Source organism: Pteropus medius, unplaced genomic scaffold (genome assembly GCF_902729225.1).
Source record: "Pteropus medius unplaced genomic scaffold, Ma_sr-lr_union100, whole genome shotgun sequence".
NCBI classification, from domain to species: Eukaryota; Metazoa; Chordata; class Mammalia; order Chiroptera; family Pteropodidae; genus Pteropus; species Pteropus medius.
This window is the reverse complement of record NW_024342466.1, coordinates 4279132-4300447: the sequence shown is the minus strand read 5'-3', so window position 1 is coordinate 4300447 and position 21316 is coordinate 4279132. Positions and strand designations below refer to the sequence as shown.

The 21316-nt window shown below is 60.5% G+C and overlaps 2 protein-coding genes across 2 annotated transcripts in view; one reads left to right on the top strand and one right to left on the bottom strand.

The window, feature by feature from the left end:
* The window catches only part of MTERF4 (mitochondrial transcription termination factor 4), a 3740-nt gene extending 1876 nt beyond the window's left edge, over nucleotides 1-1864 (top strand). Inside the window, 2 exon segments of the mRNA XM_039861100.1 lie at nucleotides 1118-1337; nucleotides 1339-1864. Of these exon segments, the coding sequence (XP_039717034.1) occupies nucleotides 1118-1337; nucleotides 1339-1612 (494 nt within the window). The 3' untranslated portion in view covers nucleotides 1613-1864.
* Nucleotides 1865-2008: 144 nt separating this feature from the next.
* The window catches only part of SNED1 (sushi, nidogen and EGF like domains 1), a 65512-nt gene continuing 46204 nt past the window's right edge, over nucleotides 2009-21316 (bottom strand). Inside the window, exons 22-29 of the mRNA XM_039861627.1 lie at nucleotides 20131-20939; nucleotides 19912-19994; nucleotides 18349-18450; nucleotides 11899-12015; nucleotides 11336-11423; nucleotides 7588-7671; nucleotides 6808-6866; nucleotides 2009-6492 (exon numbers count right to left, since the gene is read on the bottom strand). Of these exons, the coding sequence (XP_039717561.1) occupies nucleotides 6809-6866; nucleotides 7588-7671; nucleotides 11336-11423; nucleotides 11899-12015; nucleotides 18349-18450; nucleotides 19912-19994; nucleotides 20131-20939 (1341 nt within the window). The 3' untranslated portion in view covers nucleotides 2009-6492; nucleotide 6808. The remainder of the gene's footprint in view (nucleotides 6493-6807; nucleotides 6867-7587; nucleotides 7672-11335; nucleotides 11424-11898; nucleotides 12016-18348; nucleotides 18451-19911; nucleotides 19995-20130; nucleotides 20940-21316) is intronic.

Sequence of the window (21316 nt, the reverse complement as noted above, 5' to 3'; positions counted from 1 at the left end):
GGGGAGGGTGTGTGGTTCTGGTTGGAGGCGAGGAGGAGTGACCGCTGCAGAGGGCGCTGTGGGGGCCTGGGTGGTGGGAGTCGGGTAGTGATTGGCAGGCAGGGACTTTGCCTGTTCACTGTGGGGCTCCGGCATCCAGCCTGGGAGTGGGCTCAGTGGTCAGCGCAGAGGCCCAGCTCTGTGTAACCTTTGCTGTTTAAATGAGTGGTCTTAGTGCTTTGTGCCTGTGATGTGAAGCTACAGGCTTTCAGAGCCCAGCCGATGTCCTGAATACTGTGGAACCAGGCCCTGGGAGACTGCAGAGCGGCCGGTCCCTCCAGCCACCACCCCGCGCCACCAGAATTCATGCTTCCAGGACCCTAGAAGTTCATGGGATTCATTTATGGGCCTTCTGGCCCAGGAGGGGCTCCCGAGACCCTGAGCCGCCTCCCGGAATCTTTCGCTCCTGATTCAGTGGCCTGGTGTTTCACAGGCTCTGCAGAGGCCTCCTCCAGGGGATGAGCAAAAAGCCAGCCTCGGGCACCTCTCTGAGCAAGTGGCCTGTGGCAGTCTAACCTAAAAGGGCCTTACTTACGTGCTTATTGTGAGTTAGGAGGCTCAGCATGGCCTCAAGCTGCAAAGGTGAAGTCCGAACTCCTGAAATGCATTCCTGAAACACTTTTGCAAGACAGTGACTAACTCCACTGTCAGGAAGATTTTAAGGAGCTGTTTATATAAGTCAGTTTGAGTCTCTAGGCACTAACCGTCCCTGGCGACCCGCAGGGCAGTCTCAGTTTATCCCAGTCAGGCTAATGCAGTTAAAAGGCGTCTTTCACGCACAAGTGCCTCGGTTTGGATCAGTGTGTGGTCACGCACTAACCAGGGCGTCCGTACGTGTTGCTATCTTTGCGTTAATCACTTTCATTGAGTTGAGGCTCCCGGCTCTTAGGAATGTCGGTGTGACCATGGAGGAGCCCTCAGCCCAGGGTCCCGGGAGGGAGACTCGGGAGCCAGGGCAGCCGGGGCGGGGGTGGCCGGGCTCGCAGGGCAGGGGCTCCGTGTGCATTTGGAAGTGTCAGCCTGGGCCGGGCGCCGGGAACTGCTGCAGTGACGGGCTCGCCCTTTCCGTGTCATGCAGGGAGACTGAAGAGGGTGCTTCACTGCTGCCCCGAAGTCCTCACCATGCGCCAGCGGGACCTCGACGGCACCGTCAGGGTGCTCAGGGACAAGTGCCTTTTCACGGCACAGCAAGTGACAGAGATTCTGCACAGGTGCCCCTTCGTCCTTCGGGAGGACCCCGGCGAGCTGGAGTACAAATTCCAGGTGAGTGGCCGATTGCGGGTAGGGGCACGGTGGGCTCCTCGGGGCAGCGGGTCGGTCTACGGGGGAGGAGTCTCGGAGAGCAGCAGCCTGTCGCNCCAACCCTCCCCTCAAGGACATCCTCAGAGTTTCCGAAGCCGAGTTTCTAGCCAAGACGGCTTGTTCTTCTGCTGAGGAGTTTGAAGTGTTTAAGAAGCTCTTGGCTCGGGAGGAGGAGGAAGACGCTGAGAGCCACATGCCTGGTGACAAAAGCGTAAGCGACGAGGAGGACGAGGCCGACGAGGACCGGGACGAGGAGGGGAGGGAGCTGTGACGAAGGGCTGCAATGAGAAGGACCCAGACGCCAGAGAATATCTTAATTCTTTAGAGCTTTTGAGAGCTTCACTCAGACCTTCTCAGGTTACTTTTCATTCTAAAACTCATCTTTTGGTGAAAAATTACCACAGACCCCCTGATAAGTAGGCTGAACTAGGAAGTCCCTAGCTTGGCCTGCTGTCAGGCCTCGTGGGCCCTGCTCCACCGTGAATGGAAGGCTGGCTTTTATCTGTTAAAGTTAAGAACTCGATGCCTCAGAATTTGGTTTTATTTTTTTCTCTGACGGATACATAGGTGATAATTTCATGACAGAGTGGGGGATGAGGTTCCTTCCGGTTCAAGGGTCGTTTCCTATTTCTAGTGATGCAGGTAAAATCACGAGGAGGCAGTGAGGTTTTAGTACATCACAGCACTTTATTTTACGAAAACTAGTTAGCAGGTTTCCCACACAAATACTCGTGTTTCTAATCCAAAAATACTGCTTCATCATCGCATTCAGTGTACAGCAGAGTACGAGGCGGTGGGAGAGGGAGGCATGGCTTCGTTTGGCGCAGCTTGGTGGCGCCGGCGACGTGCTGGAGCAGTTTTCTGTCTGGAACAGGCCTGGCTCTGACTCGGGCCAGCTCACGGCCAGCGAGTCTCATCCACGCCTGAAGTCCCTGGCAGCCATGGAGTCTGTGCCAGGGCAGAGGGGCCATGCAGTGGTCCTAGCTGCTGACCCTGCCCCCCCGGAATGGGGCCTCTGAGCCTGGAGGGGACGGTACTTGGGCAGGGTCAGGCAGGACAGGCCTGGCGCCAGAGCCACGGGTCCCGTCTTGGTGTTGTCCCTGGGAGTGCTCCGTGACCTCCTTGGGGAGCCCCATGGGTCTGAGTGACTGGAGGCGTTGGGGTCAGGGTGTGGCATCTGACATTAGCCAGAGTCCTCTCTGCGATGGGGGCCCAGCGCTGGTGGCGTGAGCTGGGACGGGGAAGGCCAGTGTGGCCTGGGAGCTGGCAGAAGGCTGATGCTGCAGGGACGTTTTTGATGTGACCAGAAATTCAGGTCTTGGCCACATGTCGACAACTACATGAGGCTCCGAGCTCTTGGACTGTGTTCCCCAGAAACCGTGTAAGAGTCTTGTCGGGCGGCCCTGTTTCTGGGGGCATGTTACCTTGATCTCAGGGGACATTGGGGACATTTTGGTTGTTAGGACCAGGAGAGGGTGCAGCTGCGATGGAGTGGGTTGAGGCCAGGTCTGCTGTCACACATCCTGCGGTGCACAGGACAGCCCCATAACGGAACGACCCAGCCCCAGATGTCAGCAGGGCCGAGCAGGCTGCTCTGAGGCTTGGTCCAGCAAAATGCAACTCTGTCGGTTCACGAGCACTTCAGATTTTAAGTGGGCTTACATTTATTGTATTCTATCCAAAAGAAAAGTAAATGACTGATTTTTAGAGAGAATACTTTTCCACGTGCCCTGGAATGCGTTGGTAGATCTGAGCTGTGTTTTATTGAGAGATTCAGCGCTGACTCAAAAGAATTCTTGCTTTTGCTTTCTCCAGGCTCACATTCGAGCACAGCTGCAAAGAGAAGGACAATTTTCGCAAAAGCCAAGCAGCTGCGTGAATCCCTCGGCAGCTTTCTGTCATTCGCCGGCGGGGCGAGGGTGCTGGGCTGGCGGCACTGCGTGTGGCTGTGCCCGTTGGGCTCGCTCACGGGGAGCAGGGCTGCAGCCTGGGTTTCTTCGCGGGCCTCTGTGACAACCACGTGCAGTGGGCAAAGGGGCTTTGGGTCGTCACTGTCTCTCTTAGCCATGGACAAACCTGTTTGGAAATGAAGACGTTTCGCTCTGTGCCAGTGTTTTCCCTTACTCTTGCATTTCGTGGCGTCCAGGTGACCAACGCTTCCTGGAAGCTGTCTGTCCTGAGCCCAGCCAGGGGGCCTAGAGGGCTGACATCCACGCCGGGCTGGACAGTTAGTTCATCCCAGCTGGGTCCACGGGAGGCTAACTCCTCAGCTCACGATCACTCCCCTTTCATTTTGACACAAGTGAACATTTTGGATTCCTTGGGTAGATGCTGAGTATCTTCAAGGGCGACATCAGGGTTTTAAGGAGCCCAGCGATAAAAGCAGCGGCTCACTTGGAGCGTTTCAGGGGTGGATGGTAATTCCTTTAGCCTCAGGCAGTTTGTACGAGGAGTCTGACGTGTGAGCCACCACAGCGGGTCGGTGATGAGACCGCACCGTGCGGAGCTCGGGGTCCAGTGGCCTCCCAGAGAAACGCGCCTCTGGACTGAGACCTGGCGCACGTGCGCGTCTGCCTCATGGCCGAGGTGTCGAGGTTGTTAATGTGGTCAAAGGAGGTTTCTTCTACTTTCCAGTGACGTCACTTGATTTTGCCGTTGGCTAGTGATGCTGTAGCCACACAGGCGCACAGTGACAGGTCCCGGCGCCGTGGCGGACTCGGCGGCACTGCTTGTGTGCATAGCTTTCTCGTTTCACCTGGGTAGGCCCTGGAGACCGGGGACACTCGCGTTCAGTGGACTTCTCGGAATGACTATTCCTCCTTCCTGAAAACGACAGATTGTGTAATACACAGACGTGCACACGCAGTTTTAATAAAACGTCTGAAACATAATTCTTCAAAACCTGTATCCATGAAAGAGGAAAAGAAGGAGCCCTTCTGTGGCTGTAATGCTGCCTTGGGCGGAGTCCGTGGGGGACACTAGGGGCTTGAGCCCCAGCCGGTGAGCGGTGAAAATGCTCAACACCAGGCAGGGGTGGGGCGGCGTCTCTGGTCTCGACCCCATGTGCAGGGGGAGGAGCTCCTGGGACGCTGGGCCATGGCAAGGGGCCGTGGCATCCCACTGGCAAAGACACGCCGAGTATAGATGCGGCTCCCTGCCGGACACCTAAAATAGTGTTGCTCGAGTGCTGGGCTTAGAGAAATCTGGACGTTTTCTTGCCGAGCCCGCCCCAGTTGTCCTCCATCATCCAAGCCTGTCAGGAGGCCTTGATGCCACCAGGTGGCTTTCTGCCTGGAGTTTGTGTGTGCTTCTGTGACATTCCAGGGTTGTTGGTGCCTTGGTGTGGCTTGTCACCTGAGGATGGCTTTCTCTGTAAGGCCGAAGCCTGATTGGGGGTTTGCCGAGTATGGCCCATGGGACATGGTCCCTATTTTTGTAAATAAAGTTTTATTGAGACACAGCCATACCCGGTCAGAGCGGAGTCGTTGTCATGGGGACCATCTTCCACAAAGCCAGAAGAAGCTGTCGGCTGGAAGTCTCTGGATGCTTTCTCAGTAGTGTTTTCGTTGTTGACATCCAGTCCTCGTGACAGGTCACCAGCCGGCAGCATATCCGCATGATCAGCCTGCTGGAGGAAGACGGCCTTGGACGACCCAGAACTCGGCCTCCGCTCGGCACCGCGCCAGCTCCTCCTCCTTGCCCCGCTCTGCGCTGGGAGGAAGCGTGGGGGGCAGCCGCTCTGCTGGGTGCTTGGCTCTCAGAGGTGAGGGGTCCTTGGCTGACGGCCTCGCTCATCTAGGCCGATGCACCCGCTCCGGCCGCCCTGAAGGACGCACGGCCTGGGCCACTAGATGCGGCACAGGACTGGGGGGGGCGGGGTGCTGGTCCCTGGGGATTGCCTTGGCCCTGGCCGTCTGTCTGCTGGACGCCGAGGAGAGAAGCCGCATTGGGGATGGACCCCAGCTAGGACCCTGTCTCTCAGAGTGACCTTTGCTATCCAGTTGCAGACCTCGTCTTTCTGGGCTTCAGAGACTCATGAGGTTGACGGCGCGTAACAAGGACGTCCTGCGTCCTTTGGAGAAAACGAAGGCGGGGTGTGAGGAGGATGGCGCCATTGCTCTGAGACCCGGCTGCCATCTCGCTGTCGGGTTGCCGCCCCTGATGCCCCGATGTCCTCGTGCAGCAGAACCAGGTCCTCCCTCTGCTGTGAGGGTGGGTGGGGCAGGTCCGTTGCAGGCTGGCCGCACGCCAGGGGGAGGGATGCTTGGTGTGGCTCTTCCCTCTGCAGGCCGCCGTCCCCGCCGCTCTGTGTGGCAGTGGCTCTCATGTGGCGTTCCTGGCCGTGCATCTGGGTCCGGGTGTTGGGGTTCCTGCGGATTCGTGCTTTCTCCATTGCTTCAGGAACAGGTGTTCTAAGAGCCAGTATTTGATAATTAGTCGAGGGTTTCTGACTTTTTATAGAGATGGACTTGCTTAATGAATTTAAAAAATGTTCTTTCTGGTGACTCGTTACAGTATAAATATGTCAAACTCAAGTTCTATTTGTGGATTTTCAATCCCAGTAGTGAACCGCTCGCAAGCCGTGGAGTGTACTTTGTGTGTCTTTGGGGCTTTGCGGGGCAGTCGTGCCTTTGAGAGGACTTCGCATTTGACTGGGACGCCTGCCCGAGGCCCTGTGTTCTCTCTCAGGTGGCCCCTCCCACCCGCAGATCCCTGCTGGTGGGCGTGAGTGTTGTCCCTGTAGTGTCGGCCTATCGCTGCAAAGCTCTTTTGCTTCTGGTGTCTGTCAGGGTCTCTGAATGATATTCCTCTGCCATGTGATAACGTGGCCCGTTTGGGAAGCTGCTTGTTCCCAGCTGCCTCACTCCTGTCCCCCAGCACAGGGAGATGGACTGTCGGGCTCAGTCACGGAGTGGGGTAGTGAGCTGTCCCTGGCCACCCAGAAGTCTCTCACCCCCAGCGACATGCCGACGAGGACCCGCGTCGGTGGGAAGCTCATCACGGGCTGTAGATGGGTCTCTGGGTTGAACGCGCCTTGTGGACTTGGCGGTCCCGTGTGGGGGCGGGGCCAGACGGCCTGGGGAGTGCTGGGTCACACAGTGTCTTCATTCAGGGTTTCTGGGTGCTCAGGGCCCCTTGTCCACTGGGAATCTGCCGGTGAGAGAGAGGCTTCAGCGCGTTCCGAAAGCGAGGTGACCAAGACCTGGCGCCACTTCTTTCAGCAGAAGGCCACCCACGGGGTCAGGGACACACTCCCGAGAGTCCTTGCGCTCTGGCAGTGGGTTCATCCTCGCCCCCAGAGCGCCCTGCTTCCTCCTGAAGGTGTGTCTGCGCCAGGGTCACCCCTCGGAGTTCTGAGACCCGCCGGGCGCATGCACTGAGGGTGCCCACCGAGCTGGCTCTGGCTGCGCAGGGTGGGGGGGCCTCCGGCCTCCCGCAGCTCTGCGCCCAGAAGCTGGGACGTACCTTACGGTGTCTTCAGTGTCCGACTGTTGCTTTGTTTCTGGAATGATGAGAGAAGGTGGCTTGTGGGGGAGAGATGGCCTGTGAGCCTGGCTCCCTGCCCGACCACATGCGGCCCCACCTGTCCCTCAGCTCAGTGACAGGCAGAGGTTGGCATTTCATCTGTGTGCCTGCCTGGCTTGGGCGGGTGTTGTGCAGCCCCGGGAAAGCCCAGCGGGAGGAGTCGGGAGAGTGAAGGAAGGGAAGCCTGAGCGACCTGAGGGACAGCAGGCGACGCTTGCCCAGCAGCGGCCCGGGGAAGTGCCCTTCACCTCGACACAGAGTGACGCACCAGCGTGTGGAGTCGCTGGCTGGTCTGCGCACAACGTGCCTGAGATCGGACGCGGCCATTTTCAAAGTACGTAAGGTACTCGGGCCCTGCTTTACATCATGATCCTTGCGACTGCCTTGAACCCTTTGGGGAAGGACCTGGGAGGGAGTGGATACAAAGTAGCAGAGATCTGCTGTGTTTGCAGCTATGACCTGGGCCTGTCAGTAATGCTCACGCTCCCCGGTTCTGGCAGCAGGTGCTGCGTGCACGTGCCAGCCCGCTGCCCCTCACAACCTGCCCCGTGACCCCGGCACCCGCCGCGCCCAGCTGCGCCTGCCCGCGATTGCTCCCTGCGCAGGGCAGCGCCGCTGGGCACGCGGACAGCCTGGCTCAGCGCCCAGGCCCCAGGGCCACCCTGGCTTGCGACCCTGGGCACTGCAGGACGCAGCGTGGGCCTCCTCCCCGAGAGGCACCTGCGTGGGGTCTTCCCGGGGCTCGTGCTTTCACAGCTCTCTTGGAAGCAGACGTCCTGGCGCACTCTGTAGACTCTCTTGTACCTGTCGCGAGAGAGCTGTGTGAAGACAGGAGCTGGAGCAGCGGGCCCGTGTGGACGCGCGGGGACCGCAGGTGTCTGAGGGACAGGCCGCGTTCTCAGTAAACCTTTACCTCATAGGATGTACTACAGGCCCACGTAAAAGTCACGCAATTTAAAAAAATTAACTTTACCAAGGATAATTTATGTAAAATAAGATATACCCCTTTTAAGTGTATGTTTTGAGAAGTTTTGACAAAGGCCTATGACGTTAAGATAAAACGAAGCATTTCGAAGGTTTAGGCAGCCCAGTCGGTCTTGAGATGCTGCAACCTCCCTTTTCTGTCTGGCAGTTGAGGAAGCAGCTCGAGGAGCCTTGGAGGTGCAGGTGTCAGATGTGGGCAGCGTGGAAAGGGACACCTGACCAGAAGCCCAGCCCTGCCTCCCGTCCGTTAACCGGTCTGCTCCGAGCACGTCTCTGGGATGTCCGCCTAAGTTTCGTGCGAAGGGGAGTTACTCGTGCTGCCTCAAGTTCATAGGTGACAGTGACTGTGAGAGCTTTTGGCTCTCGTTAACGCTCTCAAGCGTCAGAGCTGCTGAGAGATCCAGGTTGCCGATGGCAAACCTCTGGCTCGTGCGCCCTGCCTAGGAGAACCTTGAAGGTGCCAGGCCTTGGCAAGACTCTGGCCACCATGGAGCAGCAGGGTCGGGAACCAGCCTGCCAGCACGACAACCAGAGAGCTGGACCAGACGTAGGAAGTGCCTTCAGATGCGAGGAGACAGGCGGAGGGGGACCGTGACCCCTGAGAGGAGGGGACACGTGAGAAAGGCCTGTGACCGCCCCGAGTGCAGGCTGCAGGCACCTTTCGGAGTCCACCGCAGGGGGTGGGGGCGGGGCGTCCACGCAGCGGCCGCACTGAGTTGAGCCAACGGAGATGGAGCTGGGAAGGCGGGGGTGGCACGCTGGAGAGGAGCGGGCTGCGCGGAGGGAGCACTTCAGAGCTCTGGAGAGCGGCCCCCTTGGGAGGCCAGCTGAGCGCTCACAGGGCGAAACCCCACGAGGCTGGGCAAGAGCTCTTGAGGAGGCGGGCAGTCCCCAGGGCCAGGGTGGGGCGGCCTCGATTAAGAACAGGCCATGCCACAGAGACAAACCCCAGAAAGGCCGTGCCTCAGGGGTGGGCAAAATTGGTCCCAGAGAAAAGGTGGTGCTGAAGACACCCTAAAGCAAGGCTCAAAAGAATCAAACTAAAATAACTAACTGCCTTGCAGAAAAAAAAAAACGTTCTTGAAAAGCATACAACAAAAAATAATAAAAATCCAGCACGCAGTTACATAGTTTCTAGTATCCAGCATCCAACGAAAAATAACAAGACATTCAAAGAGTCACACAAAGAACCACACAAAGAATCCAGAAAATATGACTCATAAACATGTAAAAAATAATAGGAAAACACCCAGAAATGAGAGCAATGACAGAAACGGCAGATGATGACCTTGAACCATCTATTATAAACTTGTTCCACATGTTCGGTGAGCGAAAGGAAAATAAACAGGTGGGGGGGGCGGAGACAGAGCCAGATGGAACTTCCGGGGGTGGTGGAACACGGCATCTGAGTGACGATCCTCTGGGTGGGGCTGACGGCGAGTTAGACGCGGAGGAAAGATTAGTGAACTTGAAGGCACAGAATAGGATCTTTTCAAAACGAAGTAGGAAAAAGACAAAAAATGAAAAGAGCCTGTGACCTGTGGGACAACATCAGTCTCACACATGAACCCTTGGCGTCCCAGAAGGAGTGGCAAGAAATGGAGGAACAGAAAAAATATTTAAAGAAATACTGGCCCCAAATTTCCAAATTTGATGAAAGCTAAAAACCCAGAGATACAAGAAACTTAAACTCCAGAGCGCACACACACGCAACCCTGCCAAAGCGCATCACAGTTAAATTTCCTAAAGCCGGTAATGAACCCAAAGCAGCCGTAGCGGGTGGGGACACGTTTCATACTCTGGACGAGGATAAGACGACTGCAGTCTTCTCGCCTGGAACTAGGCCAGCCAGAGGCGAAGCGTGAACGGAAAACCACAAGCGTCAACCCAGAATTCTATATTTAGCAACTCGTCCTTCAAAAACGAAGGCGAAATAACCTTTTCGGACAGAAGCGGAACTCGTCACCAGCAGACCTGCTCTACAGGAAATGCTAGAGCCAGGGCTTTAGGCAGCGGCAGGTGGCACCCGAAGCACTGAGTGCCAGCGACGGGCACGCAGGTCAAGGCGGACGGCTTCGCTCAGCGTTTCAGGGGGTCGTCCGCAGTTCAGAGCGCGTGCGGAGGTAACGTGCCTGACGGAAGTCAGCACGAGGACCACGTGGGGCTCTGTCGGAGGGTCGCCGTCACCTACAGGCTGCTCGGTGGTGCTGAGGCAAGTGGAAGCTGCCTGCAAACCCCAGAGCAACCATACAACACCAAACCAGAGCAGCGTGAGCAGAGCCACCAGTCGAGGGAGAACACAACCCTAAACAGTACTCGACGTGGCCGGGAACGAGGAGAATGGGACAGATCAGCTGGGGCGGACCGAAAGCAAACAGCGAGGGAGCCGCTTCAGACCCGGTCACGTCAGCCTGGCCCAGCGAGGCCCAGCGGCGTCCGAGCGCACGTGACGCAGGGCCCGGCCGTGCGCTGGGCACGGGCCACTGCAGGTGCATAGGGCAGCAGCGAGCGGCGGAAGCTATGGCAAGTGGCGAGCTCTCTGTCAGGGCCTGGGTGGCCTCGGCTGGTGGCTCCTGTGGCTGGACTGCCGTTGCATGGACCCCAATTCAGATGGCCTATAGATGTGGAGTCCCAAGTCCCCCAGTGCAGCTTGGCGTGCCCTGTGTTGTCCTGCTTGTGTGAGGCTAGGCTTCGTGACCAATCTCAGATCAAGCCTCTGACCTCGCCTTCCCACGTGCCCTCAAACACGTCCCTCTGCTCAGCGCCCTCCAGTTGCTCCCCATGTCACAGAGAACAAAGGCCAGAGCCCCCAGGCTCTCAGAGGCCCCGCTGGCGTCCCCTGCCCCCGCCCTCAGCTCCAGCCCCACGCGGGCACACTCCTTGTTCAGAGCCTGGGCAGCTGACATTCTGACTCTGACACCCTTCCCTCAGACACCCTCACGCCTCCGTGGGTACGCCGTGTCACCTGTCCACGAGGTTCACCCCAACATCGCTTACTGGCGCAGCCACCCCCGGGTTCATCTCTTGCCCTCAGCGCTGACTACTTGGGAACACGCCGTGAAGCGTGCCCGTGCTCTGTCACCTGGGGTGGGGGCCGAGGTGGGCGGGCTGGGGCCCCGGGGCTGTGCCTGGCACAGGTTGCTCAACGTGTGTGCCGATAAACGGACTAAGGACGCGGGGTCGGTGCGCTGGCAGGAGGGGTCCCAAGAGGTGAGTTAGGCAAAATCTCCACAGCCCACCTCACCGATGGGGAGACTGAGGCAGAGGGGGACAGGGGCCGAGGGCCGGGTTCCGGCCTCCTGTGCCTCTGCCCCCAGCTGCACGCCTTGGGCACGGGATTCAGGCTTTCTGCCTTGGTTTCCCAGCGAGCCCCTCTGTGGCTGTGTGGAGCCCCCTCGCGCCTGTGAGGGCGGGCGAGCCGGGCCTGGTGGAAGCGCCTCGGGAGGTCAGGAGTGCCACGGGCATGAGGGCGGGAGATACTCACACGTGGTGACAGACGCCTCCTTCCCAGACCGGCAAGGACTTCGTCTCCGAGAAGAGCCGCGTGCAGGGCTGGGGCACCTTCCTACAGGCTGCGACACACAGGAGGGCTGTGCTCACGGGGGCTCGGGGCCGCTGCACACTCTCCCTGCGCCCCTGGGGGCCGCGGCCATGGCGGCTCTGACCCTCGGGGCTCACCGGGTTGCGTCGCTGGCCCGGGAACTCCGCCTGCCCCGGGAGGCCTGTGGCCCTCCCCTGCCCCCACGTCGGCCCCTGAGCCAGAGGCAGCCCCCGCCCCCGCCTCTCACGGTAGCCGCTCTGCCCGTCGCTCTCTAATGGCCCCCAGCTCATTGCCTAGGCAGCACCTTTCACCCAGGCGCTCCGGGAGCTGGGGGTGCCCAGTGGCTCACTGCCCACCGGCCCCCGACTCGGGCACTCGGAGGTCTGCGCCCGAGGCCCCGGCCCCTGGCATAGCACCGCACTTTGAAGTCCCCGGGCCAGAGGCCTCGCAGCCCGCTGCAGTGGCTGTCTCTCGGCCGGGCAGACTGGGCGAGTGGCCCCACTTACCGAGCTCACAGCGCCTGCCCTTGAACCCCGGGCTGCAGTCACAGCTGTGGGCGTCCGCGCCCGGCATGCACGTGCCTCCGTTCTGACATGGGTTTCCCGAGCAGTTCCCAGGGGCGCCTGCAAACAGGCCGCGAGTGGTTAGTCCCCGGGACCCGGAGGAAAGCCGGCTCGTGTCGCCACGTCGCGCCTCCTCCTGTCCCCAGCACTGGAGGTGGTCAGAGAGGGCCGGTGGGGGCGCAGACTGGCCTTGGTGTGCCCCAGCCCAACCCCATCACCTGGGGTCACGGTCAGAACTGGGACTCTACTGGGACCCTTGGCGCTGAGACCCACACTCCCACCCCCTATGGCAGTGGGCTCTGGTGGCCTCAGGAGGGACTCCCAGCCCCGCCGCTGACTGCCCCTGCATGGAACGCCCAGCACCCCCGTGGCAGCCCTACCTGGAGTGTCCTCGTCCTCCAAGCCACCTGCATCTCCCCAAGTCCCCAGCCCCAGGTGGCTCTCTGTGCCTGTGGGGGCAGCTCTCTGCCTCGGCCCCCCACAGCGTCCTGGCTGCACTGCTGGCAGCTGGAGGCAGTGTGCTCGGTAGCTGCCAGGGACAGCAGGCCTGGCCTTGCCCTCGTGGGGTCCACTGTGTCATTTTTTTTTTTTTTTTTAGCTTTGTCAAATACCTGTTATTTCTTTTTTAACTTAAATTTTTAAAAACACAAAACAGTAAGAGTGATATGCACCCCTCACTTCAAACTCAGAGGCACCCCCCACCATCTGGTCCAGCCCCCTCCCACCCTCCTCATGCAAGGCCCAGCCGCGGACCCCGTGTCCCCCCGTCCATCCCTGGCCCTCCTGGGGTCTCTGCTGAACCTCCCTCGCTGTCAACTTCTCTCCTTTCGTCTTTCTTGATGTGCTGAAGGGGAGTTGTGGGCTTTAAAAAATTTTTTATTATGAAAACTTTTGAACCTACAAAGAGGAGAGGTTGCAGGACCCCTCAGACTGTCCCTCAGCCTCAAGGAGTCTCGACATTTCTCCAGTCTCGTTGACTCGCTCTCCACCCTTCCGGCCCTCCTTTCTCTCGTTGAAGAATTTCAAAGCGCTTCACACAGACCACTTCTGTAAGCGCGTCAGTGGGCACCCGATACGTGAGGGCTTTAGTGTTTGTCACAGCGTGCAGTGCTGCCCTACACACTCGGCGCTGGTCCCTTAGCGTCGTGACACACAGCCCTGATGGTGCCGGTCTCACGGCACGCAGCCATAGTGCGATGCAGTGCGCGCCTGGTTAGCCCATAACATGCTGGTCTTCCCGTCTGCACTCACTGAAGCCGGGGCGCTTGTCCTGCAGAACCAGCGCCCTCCCTGGACCCGCCTCACTGCTTCCTGTGGCACCGGCTCAGCCGCCACCCCCACGTCCCCCTCAGCTGCTCATGAGAGAGGGGGCTTCGTGGGGTTCAGGCTCGAACGATCTTGGCGAGACTGCTTCACCGGTGGAGGGCGTGTGACGGGGGGGCGGGTGACGTCTCCGAGGCCGATCTGGTGACGTGAGGACTGACCCCTGGGTCAGTGTCAGTCCAGAACGGAGTTCTCTTACCTTGCAACGCTGACTGGGGCAGCCGCGGAGACCCGACAGAGATCCCAGGTCCCTCATCTCCCTGGGGACGGACCTAACCGGGTCTGTCCTCCGTCTTCACAGCTGGAAAGTTGCCGGGCCCTCGGCCATCAACAGGTCGCACAGCGGGTCGGCCCCCCGGCCCTAAAGCTGATCCACGTGGGCTCCTGGGCGCCGCTGTGAACGCACGGACTCTGCACACTCGGTGGGTCTCCACCTGCTGCTGTCCTCGCTGTCCCGATGTCCGGATTATCCCGCTGTGGCCCATGGGTCCTCTTGCAGCCCAGGGGCTTTGGAAGCTCGTGCACCTTCCCATGAGTGCGTCTCGGGCTTAGTTCCCCGTGTTCTGCTTCGTCCTGGAACCAGCGGCTTCTCAGTCACCTGCCCCAGACCCCGACCCCTTTTAGTAGGGACGGGCTCCTAGAGCCCACAGTCTGGGGAGTCGGGGTGCTCGCTGTTAATCGGGTGTAGCGCTCAGGTCTTTTCAGGGAACAGACTAGGAAGTTAGATTTAAAACGTAAAATTAAACCGAGTTCATACCAGGAATAAAACACGGGGTTTCACTTTGAATTTATGTTGTACCCATGTGGTGAACCTTGGTGGTGGTAACAGTACTCTGTCCCACAATGCATGTGTCATCGTTATTTTAAAATACTATTTAAAATGCTGTAAAACCACCAGTATCACTACCGATGTTGAGGTTGCCGAGACAGCTTCACGTTCCTTGGCTGTTAGTTCTGGGGGCGCACAGTCGGATCGCTGCTCGTAAAGGCATTAAGAATGGTGCTTGACCCATGCGGTCTTCCCTCAACGTGGTGTTAAGTTTTATTTTAGTTTGCTGTCAATATCGGGTGTTGCTTTTTTGGGAGGTGTCACTTAAAAAACATTTCGTTGTTTAATGGGCTACAAAGGTGCCCTCAGAGGAGTGTCCACCCTCCTGCCCCTCACCGCCTCGCTCCTGTTCTCTCTGTCTTCACGTACTTGACACTTTTTATTCTATTTCTCTTTAAGTATAAGGAAACAGGTAAAAATAGCCAGTTTCCCCTCCTCTCCCCACTTTCCTACCCTGAAGAGACGGGGAAAGCGCTGGTCCACCTGTTCGTTTTAAACTGCGCCGCTGGTTTACAGGCCACACGTCCGCCGCTCACGGACGCGCTGACCGGTCTTAGCATATTCACAGACGCACACCCACACCCTTCAGCTGTCACCTCTCTGTTCCCCCACCCCCACGCCCCGTCCTCAGCAGTCGCCCGTCTGCTTTCTGGGCGGTCACGTGAATGGAGCCGTGGGACACGTGGCCTCCTGTGACTGGCTTCTGTTGCTTGGCTGCAGGTCCTCAGGTCCATCTATGTTGTCGCATGTGCCAGTGATTTATTCCTTTTTATGGTCAGATGACGTTTCGCTGTGTGGATGGACATTTTGTGGGGTTCGGGCTGCTCCGCCTTTGGGCCGTCGTGTGTGGCGCCTCTCTGTGTTTAACTCTGAGGGACCGCCGGCCTGCTTTCTTCCTGGGGTGGCTGCACCCCTCTGCGTGCCCTCCAGCGGGGCTTACGGGCTTCAGCTTCTCCGTCCTCACCAGCGCTTGTGGAGCGTCCTGGGGGTGTACGGTGGCACCTTGTGGTTTTGATTAGCATCTCCCTGATGACACCTTTTAATGGGCTTGTTGGTCACGCGTGTGTCTCTGGAGAAATGTCTGTCAAGTCCCTTGCTCGTTTCTCAACCGGGTCATCTTACTGTTCGGTTGTGAGTGTTATTTTATTTTTCGATACAGATCGCTTTTCAGAGATATGATTTGCAAATATTTCCTCCCATTCTGTGGGTTGTGTTTTCGCTTCCTTCATGGTCTCTTTTGAGCACAGGAAGTTTTAAATTTTGATGAGGCCCAGTTCGCATTTTTTTCCCTTTTGTTGCTCATGCCAAAAGCTAAAAGCCTTTTGTCAACTCCAGGGTCGTGAGGAGATACTCATATGTTTTCTTCGAGGAGTCATAGTTTCAGGTGTCATATTTTTGTCTTTGATCCATTTTGCGTCAACTTCCTGGATGGTGTGAGGTGTGGGTCCCACTTCATTCTTTTGCATGTGACTATCCAAGTGTCCTAGGTCCCCTCCATTTCCACGGGGCTGGCAGGCACTGCACACAGCAGCTGTCCAGACGCGTCGCAGCGACCTCTGAGCCAGTGTGCGAGCCTGCGCCGGCCCCTCCCTTCCGTGCTTGGATGCGGGCTGTAGGGACGTGTCTGCCATTCGAGGGCAGCTGGGGCCCGAAGGCCTGCAGCTCACACAGCAGAGCACTGCCACTGCGGCCCCGTCCTCCGCTGACTCCTGAGTTTGCCGTGGCACACACACGAAAGCGAATGGAAGCGGGGAGAGGGCGGCTGGCATGGCAGTGGGGCGGGGGGCTCGCCCGGGGTGCGGGTGAATTACAGAGCAGAGGTTTAAGTTCTGCCCTTGCCGGCTACTGTCGGAGACAGCGCCTGCCTGCCCTTTCTGGGTGGCAGCTACCCAGGTCACTTGTGCAGGTGTCCAGGGGGGTAACACCAGGATCACCCCAAAAGCCCTGCAGGAGTGAGGAGCTGAGGAAAGCAGGCAGACTTGGAGTGGCGTCAGCGCTCACTGCCAACCCCCAGGGTGGCAGGTGACAGTCCTGGGAGTGCTCCTCAGCTCCGTGAGCTTCTCCTGGGGCCTGTGGCTGCGGCCCTGATCTGGAGAGCTGCTTGCCGAGGAATCGCTGGTCAGAGTGATCTCTGGGGCGCCCAGGGCTCGGGGGACTCTCCTCGACTTGAGGGGAAAATGTCTAACAGCTTCCAGAGAGCAAATCACTCGACAAGACCGAGAGTGACACGCAGGGACAGCCACACAGACGACGGCTGTGGCCTGACGTGTGGAGACCTGTGAAGAGCTGAAGGGAGAGGAACTTTAACCTTGAACTTTATGTCCAGCCAAACTGCCCTGAGGCGCGAGAACCAGCAAGACTGCTTTGGGCACGCGGGGCCTCGAGTTTGTGGAGTCTCAGCAAGTACGCGGTGGCACTTGGCAGGCTGATCATAAACTCTGCAAAGGGCCAAGCGCAGCCACGACACTGAAGGTCAGAGCGAGGGGACGGGCCCCGCTGGACCGAGGACACCGCCGCGAAACGGTCGGTGCTGGTACAGAGAAGGCGAGGCCGTGCCCAGAACCTCTGGCGGGAGCGCGGGGGAGCCCCTCGGCCGTGTGCGCGCTCCAGACGTGCGGGTCACCCCAGGCAGCGCCTCACACCCGCCCCACCGGCAGCATCTCAAGCCTGGCGCCATCAGGTCCTGCGGAGGCTGTGGCTTCACCACACCTCCCAGCACTGCTGGAGGCGTGCCGACGGACACCCCACTTAGAAAACAACTTTGCCTCCCACGTGGTCAGGATGCACGCCCCAGCATCTCCGCTCTTGCACCCGTGCTGGAGGCGTGTGCAGGGCAGCACAGCTGATGACCGCCAGGCCAGCCACGGGCGCCCTGGCAGAGCGCGGGAGAGGCCACGGCAGACCAGCCACCCCACCTGACCACGGTGCAGGAGACTGGGCCAGCACACAAGTCTGGGATGGCAGCCAGCAACATGCTCACCTCCTGTTTGGGCGTGGACGTGTGCGGGACGCCCCCACTGCCGCCCCCGACAGAGCAAGCGGATGAGACGGCGTTCAGGTCGTGGGTCGCTGGGAGCGCTGCCACAAGGCAGGAGTAAGTCACTGGCTGTGCCCCAGTTTGTAGCTCAGGCTCCAGATCGAAAGGCCATTATTTTAGCAAAAATGAACTGAACTAATCAACTCAATAAACCGGTGCCGGCACCGACCCCTGGTGACAGTGTGACAGGAACTGAAGACCGGGCCACTAAGGGTTCTTTTCCCATCACCACCTCGGATCGTCTCTGACTGCCCTCCCCAGGGTCCGCACAGGTCGCGTCAGCCAGCACTGCACACCGCAATGACATCTGGGGCCCGCCCTGGGGCCACCTCGAATCTCCAGAAGGGACCAAGGAGAGGTCATTCACATCCCTGTTGATTTCTGAGTTTCGTGACACGACAAGCCTAACATTGAGAGAGCTGACGTCAGGCGAACCATCTGATGACCTGTTTGTTTATTTCACTTAAGAAACAGCAGCCACAGGGCCATCTTCACTTTGCGCCGTCATTAACGGGACTGTCCGCCTTCTGCCTGTGGCCCGCAAGCCAGCCCTCTGGGTGTCGCCGAGGCTGCCGGCACTGCCAGGCCTGGTAGGGACTGCGGGCCACCGTTCTCAAGTGCACTACTGAAGCAGGTGCCCTTGAGGGCACTGGTGTCCTGGGGGCCCTCAGGGGCGGCAACCTGCTCGCCCTTCACCCTCCACTCTGCCTTCTTGGGTCCGGGGAGGGGTGAGCCCAGCCTGAGCCTGTGGCTGGCCTGGGAGAAGGCGGTGGGGTCCTGGAAGAACTCTCCCTGGGGGACAGGGCCCCGAGGGTCAGGCTGGAGGGAAGGGCAAGCCTGTCTGGGCTGTGCAGAGAGCGCGTGCCTGCTGTGCCCCAGAAGGGGAGCTGCCGAGGACCTGGCAGGGCCGCGCCAGACAGTGTGGCTGGGACCCCTGGTGGCCTGCTGGCTGAGCGTGGGGAGCAACCTGCTGGACGATGCTCCAGCGAGGCGCTGGGCGGCTGCCCCCCACGGACTCCCGCTTCCCGCAGGGGGCAGACCTGGGTGCTTTGGGTGGGTGCTGTCCCGGGCGCTCCCCCTCTATAGGGCAGGGTACAGGGCATCGCTGCCCCGTGGCGTGGCTCACCCCACCTTTGCAGGGTAGGGGGCCCTGTGCGTCTCGCTGCCACAGCACTGCCCTAGCAGTCCCCTCTGGCGGACTTACTCTCCATGTCCTTGTCACCACTGCGTGCCGGGAGCTGGACGGCTGGGCTGACCTGCGTGGGGGTGTCCTCCATGGGCTCCAGCCACGCCGGGGCCGTGGGTTCTGGGAGAAATCAGGACAGTGCAGCGCTGACTGCGCAGCTGTGGCCTCTGCTGGCCACCTGCCTCGGGGGCTCCTCCCATCCGGGTGGGCCGGTCCCTGGGGGCCGGGTGCCTGCTCACCTGCTGCCCCCACCCCGACTCTGGCATGGTCCATGGGCCCTGCGCCGCCTCCAGGGGCACCTGCTTTTCTCCGGTGGGCCCCACGCTCACCCCCCACCCCGCCCTCCCTGCCAGGGCTGCGTGGACGAGGTCAGCAGCGGCAGAGTCTCCGGCCTGACTGGTCTCAGCCTTCTCAGCATCCTTCAAATTCCACTCTCCAAGCCGTCCAGCCCCTGCTTCTGGGGGGGCCACGACACCCCTCCCCACCCCCTCGGATCCGCGCAGACTTGTGGCCGCCCCCAACTGCACGGCGCCCCCCTGCAGGTCTCCTGCCAGCCCTGGGCATCAGCTCACGTGGCTGCAGGAGGCCCCCCAGATACCTACTGTGCCCTCCCTCCTCCTGGTCACCGTGTGCAGTGGCCCCTTCTGCCCCTCCGCTGGTCGCCGAGGGCTGTGGAGGCCCTGCTCCCACCCCTGTCACCCCCTACGATGGAGAATGCTCATGAAATGTGTTTGGGCCTCTGCCAGAGTCTTCTGGGACACGAGGCCGGGGGTGTCGTTAGCCCCACCCGGCGTCTGGGGCTGGGGCAGCGGGGGCCTGCCATGGCAGAAGTTGTGGGGAGGCTGGCAGCCCGGGGCATCTCTGCCCAGCGCTCCGGCCCTCAGATGCTGGGCCCGGCTGGGAGCCTGGGTGCTGCTGCAGGCGGCCCAGCGAGTCCCTGTGAGCAGCACCCGAACCTGAGCAATAGTGTCCCAACGTGGCGGGATGCAAGCTCCTTGGGCTGTGGCACGCGAGCCAGTCTCCTGTTCCTGCTGCGCAGCTCTGGGTGACTCTGCCCTCCCCGGAGCCCCCGGGCCGGGCCGGCGCTGCTGCTCCAAGGACCACAGCTTCAGTGGCAGTGCCTCTCCAAGGACCACAGCTTCAGTGGCAGTGCCTCTCCAAGGACCACAGCTTCAGTGGCAGTGCCTCTCCAAGGACCACAGCTTCAGTGGCAGTGCCTCCGCCGAGTCACGCGCTCCCCTCGGCCGCTTACTAGCGACAAAACCTCCGCTCGGACCCGCTTCTCACCCGTCATTTCTGTGTTTGCTCACGTGCCCTGCCCACCGCCTGTGCCTTGGCCCCCACGGCTGCAACCAGAAGGTGCCTCGTGACTGGGTGGCACTAGCACTTCGTGCTGGCCTCAGAGCCCAGGACCTTGCACGCCATTGGAGTCCCTGGCCAGAGACCGCATTAGACGTGGCGGCGGGGGTGGGTCGGGGGGTGTCTTTCAACTCAGGTTTTAGGGGTCTTGAGCCTCATCATTCTGGCGACGAAGCCTGAATGAGTAACAGCGAAGCCATTAGGGTTGGCCGAGGCACTCACGTGATCTCACGGTGACCGATTTGCCAGGCGAGCCAGCGAACTTGGCACTCACTCGTCCTCTGCCGTCCACAAGCTCCGAGAAGCTGTCCGGAGAGTCGTCAGGGTCACCCCATGGAGCTCTGTGCCCCGGGCCCTGCTGGGTGGCCTGGCGCGGGAGCTGGCGGCAGAAGCGCGCACCTGGGGGCCTGCGGGGGGTGGAGGGGCGGCAGAAGCACGCACCTGGGGGCCTGCGCGGGCGCCTCGGGGGCGCCGCGGTCGCTGAGCAGGCGCAGCTCCGGCAGGCGCGCGGGGGGCGGCCCGTTTCTCAGCGCCCGCGGGTGCAGTCCTCCCCGGTGCCAGCGTCTGTCGGCGCCATCCCTCGGGGCTGCGGGAGGCAGCGGGCGGGAGGTGGGGTGCCCACGCGAGGCAGGTCCTGAGGAGCCCCTGGAGCCCCTCCTCCCACCTGCCAGGAGGCCCCATCTCAGGAGGAGCCACGCGTCCGGTGTGAAACGGGCGCTGCCGGGTGTCCAGGCGGGCTGTGCTAGCTGCCATGCCGGGCCCAGGGCCTCCGCCTCCGCCCAAGCTCCCGCCCGCACTTGCCCTAACAGCGGTGGTGTGGCATCTCTGTGGGTCCTCATCACCCAGGTGCCCCTTGGCTGCCCTCCTTCACCTGTGAGCCCCTCCTCCCCTGGCTGCCCTGTCTCCCTGGCAGGTACCCGCAGCTGCCCTGTCAGAGCCGCTGGCGGGTCAGGGAGGGTGCCCCTGCGTCTGCCCCTCGGCCCCTGCCGCCTCCCTGTCAGACACACCACCGTACACGCCACCGTGCTCACGTGAGCTTTAGAATGAGCTGGGCCGNGGCCGGGGGTGTCATTAGCCCCACCCGGCGTCTGGGGCTGGGGCAGCGGGGGCCTGCCATGGCAGAAGTTGTGGGGAGGCTGGCAGCCCGGGGCATCTCTGCCCAGCGCTCCGGCCCTCAGATGCTGGGCCCGGCTGGGAGCCTGGGTGCTGGTGCAGGCGGCCCAGCGAGTCCCTGTGAGCAGCACCCGAACCTGAGCAATAGTGTCCCAACGTGGCGGGACGCAAGCTCCTTGGGCTGTGGCACGCGAGCCAGTCTCCTGTTCCTGCTGCGCAGCTCTGGGTGACTCTGCCCTCCCCGGAGCCCCCGGGCCGGGCCGGCGCTGCTGCTCCAAGGACCACAGCTTCAGTGGCAGTGCCTCTCCAAGGACCACAGCTTCAGTGGCAGTGACTCTCCAAGGACCACAGCTTCAGTGGCAGTGCCTCCGCCGAGTCACGCGCTCCCCTCGGCCGCTTACTAGCGACAAAACCTCCGCTCGGACCCGCTTCTCACCCGTCATTTCTGTGTTTGCTCACGTGCCCTGCCCACCGCCTGTGCCTTGGCCCCCACGGCTGCAACCAGAAGGTGCCT